The 5,588-nt window shown below is 37.6% G+C and overlaps 1 protein-coding gene across 1 annotated transcript; it reads left to right on the forward strand.

The window, feature by feature from the left end:
• The first annotated feature begins 3,892 nt into the window (after positions 1 to 3,892).
• Positions 3,893 to 4,405, forward strand: LOC122736105 (zinc finger CCHC domain-containing protein 10). Its single transcript, XM_043978126.1, has one exon. The coding sequence runs from the start codon at positions 3,893 to 3,895 to the stop codon at positions 4,403 to 4,405; it is 513 nt and encodes a 170-aa protein (XP_043834061.1).
• The last annotated feature ends 1,183 nt before the right edge of the window (positions 4,406 to 5,588 follow it).

Raw genomic sequence — 5,588 nt, forward strand, 5'->3', positions numbered from 1 at the left:
AAGCACTGGCCTTGGATTAAGGAGGACCTGAGTTCAAATCCAGCCTCAGACACTTGATACTAGCTGTGTGACCCTGGGCAAATCACTTAACCCTCATTGCCCTGTAAAACAAACAATATATATATATAAAATATGGGCCATTTAAAATTCCCCCACTGCTTCTCCCAAATCGAAAAGCAAATGCCTCTCTGTAAATAACAGCACAAGGATTTATTTAGATGAATAAACTTAGGGATAAAGGCAAGAAAAGAAGTAAGATAACAAATTAAAATACAACCTGTCATCTTTTTAAACTTTGTCTCCTGCCATTGCCTCCACTTCCTGAGAGTATTCTGCCCGCTGCCCGCTGCCCACTGCCCACTGCCCACTGCGGCCTGCAGCCATGCCTTGCTGGGACCTGTTCACCTTTAGTCCTCTCCATCTTTCTCAGTCCTCTCCCTTTCACTCTTTGTCTCTTTCACTCCAGCTCCCCTGAGCTTCTCTCACTGACCTCTTAGCGTCTCTACCTTCTCACTAGCTCTTCTCCACTTTCCCTGTCAGCCCCTCACTTTAACTGCTCTGCTCCTCTCCCATCTCTCTGGCATCCTCCCTGTGTCTCCTAAGCCTCCTCTGTATGGACCAACCTTCTTCTAGCGTCCCCCTCACTGAAAAGCCCCTTTCTTGTCTCCCTGTGTCTTTTTTTATTAACCTCCTCTCTCAGGTGAAACTCGGGCTGGCCCCCTGGGCACATGGGCCCCACCATGCCACTCCCAGGGCCCAGGGTTTTTCATCTGTGCATCTTAGCCTGGCTCAGAGGCCCCAAAGGGGACCCAACAATACCACTATTAGGTCTTTTTCCCAAAGAGATCATCAAAAAGGGAAAAGTACCCACATGTACAAAAATATTTATAGTTGCTCTTTTTGTGGTAGAAAGGAATTGGAAATTATGGGGCTGCCCATCAACTGGGGAATGGCTGAACAAGCTGCGGTATATGAAGGTAATGGAATACTATTGTGCTGTAAGAAAAGATGAGCAGGCAGATTTCAGAGAAACCTGGAAAGACTTGCATGAACTTATGAGATGAGTGAGATGAGCAGAACGAGGAGAACACTGTACACACTATCACAGTTGATCAACTGTGATAGACTTGATTCTTCTCAGCAATACAATAGTCCTTGATAGTTCCAAAGGACTCCTGATGGTAAATGCTCTCCAGGGGAGGCTAGGTGGCACAGTGGATAAAGCACCAGCCTTGGATTCAGGAGTACCTGAGTTCAAATCTGGCCTCAGACACTTGACACTTACTAGCTGTGTGACCCTGGGCAAGTCACTTAACCCCCATTGCCCCGCAAAAAAAAAAAATCCTCTACAATCAAGAAAAAAAGAATGATGGAATCTAGATGCAGATTGAACCATACTATTTCTAATTTTTTTGGTTTTCTTTTTTGAGGTTTTTTCCTTTTTGCTCTGATTCTTCTTTCACAGCATGACTAATGCAGAAATATGTTTAATGTGATTGTACATATATAACCTAAATCAAATTACTTGCTGTCTTGGGGAGGGGGGAGAGGGAGAAGGAGGGGAGGGAGGGAGAAAACCATGCATACTCTTTGACCTAGTAATCCCACTACTAGGTCAGTATCCAAAACAAAAAGTTAGGGGCGGCTAGGTGGCGCAGTGGATAAAGCGCCAGCCCTGGATTCAGGAGTACCTGAGTTCAAATCCAGCCTCAGACACTTGACACTTACCAGCTGTGTGTGAGATTTAAAATTGGATATTAGATCATAAATCTCCCCTACTTAACTTTTCCCTTAATTTATCTCCCAGACTAGTAAATGGAAGAAGCTTCTGGTTTTCTAGATAGAGCCTTTATTGTATATAAGGTGTTGTTGATTAGAAGGATAGGAAAATAGAAATACAGTACAAATCGTCTTAAATCTAGGCTTAGTCTATATTCCTTATAAAAACTCACCAAACCGAAAAGGCCACCTTTGGAGAGAGGGAGACCGTCTGTGCCGCGCCCGCCAGGAGTCCCGCCAAGCAGGCAAAAAGGCTACTCTCGTTCCCTCCACCCCGGAAGTCAAAAACCCGGCAGGCAGTCTGACATGCGCAGCAGGCGGACTGTTCATCTCCTCCCCAAAAGGGTGGTCCTTGAAAAACTGGCATCTTTCAGTTATCCTAACCGACTGTTAAAAACTTTCATATTTTACCACATTTCCCCCCTTTGCTTCCTCAAGAAACGGAATGTTTCCTTGATGGAACAGTAAAAAGAATATAATAACTTTTGCTGACTAATAATATGCGAACAACAATACAGAAAAGGAAGAGAGGAAAGTTTTGTCCAGAGGGGCGATTTTTTTTTCTTTCCTCATGAACCGACGCTTTGACATTAGTCTTGCAAAGGGAGAGCCTCTGCAGAGAGTACATGTTACAGATAGTATATAACAGAAAGGAGATAGTAAAAGCTAATAAAACAAAACAGTTCATATAAAGTCTCTGAGTTCTCTTGTCTTCTTGAAGTGGTAAGATGTCATCAGGAGGAAACTGGATTCTGGTCTGGAAAACTGGATTCTGGACTCTGGTCTGGAAAGCTGGATTATCTTCTTTAACTGTTTGAATTGCTGTATTTTTTTTTACTAAACCTTAGCATAGCATTGTCAATGATCAAATTAATAAATTCCATTACATTCCCTCCTTTATATCCTTAGACTTCCAATAGAGGGTTGAGGTAGTTTTGCAATCAGTAACACTTTTTACCACCATGTGTCTGGATCAAAGTCAAATTTAGTATGTGTTCATGACACCTGAAAATGTTAAGGAAAGGTTATCATACCATATCTCATGGTTGCCCATCAATTGGGGAATGGCTGGACAAATTTGAAACAAGAAATCTTATAAAAGCAAATGTTGAAAACTATCTACATGTAACTGGAAAATAATAAAATATTTTTATGGAAAAAAAATTTCTCCTATTTCACAGGGTTGTTATAAGGATCAAATAAGCTAATGTATATAAAGCATTTTGCAAACATATATTCTCTATATACAATTTTAGTTATTATTTTTATCTCATTTTCATCTTTTTTTGATGTTGATATAGAAATATCCCCAGGACAAGTTGGGATTCCGCTATTATTGTTTGATATATAATATTATAATAATAATAGCCAGCATTTACATAGCACCCAGCATGTGCCAGGCACTACTTTACAAACATTACCTCATATGATCCTTACAACATTCCTGTAAGGTGGGTTCTATCATTATTCCCATTTTGCAAATGAGGAAACTGATGTAGACAGATGTTAAGTGACTTGCCCAGGGTCACACAGCTAATAATTTGAACTCCGGTCCTCCTGATTCCAGGTCCATTTCACAATCCACTGCATTATGTAACTGCTTCCTGTTATGTATTGCTCAGGTGGATAAAATAATTGCCTTTTAAAACTGGATAAAACATATGAGGATGTGCACTCATATTCCATAAGATCACTGAGAGCATCTTCAGAGCAACTCTATTAGAAAAGAGGATAATGGGGATGATATATACTCATCCCTGTCCCCACCTGGTTTTGATTTCTTCTATTAGTTTTCTATGTCTTGAAAGCTTTTCATTTATATATTATAAACATTCAATATGGTGACATAGATTTTAAACATTGTACTTAAATATTTATGGATCAATATGATGTCTACTTAATTCTGTCTGTGATGTTCTCATTCTAATATAGATTATTTGTTAAATTCTCAGGAATATTTGTGAGTGAATGCCCATCAACTGGAGAATAATTGAATAAATGTTGCTATATGAATATAATCAATTATTATTGTACCAGAAGGGATGATGGTTATAATGGATTCAGAAAAGCCTAGGAAGATTTGTAAGACCTGATGCAGAGGTGGTCATCTAAGATGGTGACTCCCACACACCGACTCATTGCCCGGAGGCAGGAGGAAGCAAATAAGCAACATGTGAGGTGTCAGAAATGTTTAGAATTTGGACATTGGACATATGAATGCACAGGAAAAAGAAAATACTTGCATAGACCTTCAAGAACAGCAGAACTTAAGAAAGCTTTAAAAGAAAAAGAAAACAGATTATTATTACAACAAAGCATTGGAGAAACTAATACAGAAAAAAAGACCAAGAAAAAAAGGTCTAAGAGTGTTACCAGTTCCAGCAGCAGTAGCAGTGGAAGTTCAGCCAGTGATTCTTCATCAGAGAGTGAAGACTCCTCTACCTCTTCTTCCTCTGATGATAATGATACTGAGGAAAGTTCTTCTACTTCATCATCATCACTTTCCTCAACTAGTTCTTCCTCTTCTTCTGATTCTGAGTCAGATTCCAGCTCTTCCTCTAGCACCAGCTCTAGCACAGATAGCAGCTCTGATGATGAGCCACCAAAGAAGAAGAAAAAGAAATAGAATTGCTTTAAGCATTTCTAATCATTTAGGACTGATGAATTGACAAATGCTAATGTATTTGTCAAAAGAGGCGTTAGAATATGTAGTGGCCAAATGGAATAACTGGTCTAAATTTCTATAATTCCAAAGCTTTCTAAATGTTTCACATTTTAAGGGCATAAAGGTTATTAATAACAAAGTGTATGTAAATTTTTTTTAATTTTAAGGAGAATTTTGTTTTCATTTTTTTAATCTTAAAAACATATCTTTAAAATTTAATCAAAGCTGAAGTCCAGTAAATCTGGTATTTATGTATTGAAATGTGTAAACTTTTTGTGAAATAAATGCCATACCTTGTTTGTATGCTGATATTGTATATTCTGACACTGGTTTCACTTGTTTTCAGGATAATCTGGTAAAATAACTGGGAACAATGACTTTCCAATGCTTTTGGTTAAATATTACCATGTCAGTCAGATTGAATACAGTGTTACTACTATGAATGTGTCATCCAATTGTTAACAATGTGTTATATTTCTAAGTTTATCCTTAGAGGGTTTGCTGTTTTTGTGATAGGTTTTTTTTTTAACTTAATGTCAGAAATGAAATGTAATGAGATGTATACTAATCTAGTAGATATTTTTAATTGTGGGCAACAGTTTTCAACTTGTTGGGATTTCTTTCTATTTTATTTTCTTCTGGTTCCCTAAGTACTCAGAGCCATACTATTTTGGAGATAGAATGTCTAATAGGAAAACAATCATCTTGAATAAGCTAAAGGGAGAAGAAAAAGAAAACTGAAATTACTTAGTTTAATCTTGGTGCCTTTTGATAAAAATATATGATAATAGAAGTGAGTGACAGCATGAAAGGTTGAATTAAATGTTTTATTTAGGCACTTAAATGAATATATATATATATACAAATTATGTAATCTGAATATATTCATTGGGTGAATATATGTATATGTGTATGTGTGTATTTGTACATATGTGTATGTGTGTGTATGTGTACATATGAAATCTGAAATGAGGCACTAACAAAGTTACCATTCCAGAAGAATGGCAGATAAGGGAAGGTGGGGAATGAAATAGAGGAATTTTTTTAAAATAAAGTTGAAACAAAATAAGTTGCCATTTCATTTCAGAGTTCCCAAATGGAATACTCTTTCTCTTTACTATTTTTGCAGTTATTGTGTTGCACA

This window comes from Dromiciops gliroides, chromosome 1, assembly GCF_019393635.1.
Source record: "Dromiciops gliroides isolate mDroGli1 chromosome 1, mDroGli1.pri, whole genome shotgun sequence".
Classification (NCBI taxonomy): Eukaryota; Metazoa; Chordata; class Mammalia; order Microbiotheria; family Microbiotheriidae; genus Dromiciops; species Dromiciops gliroides.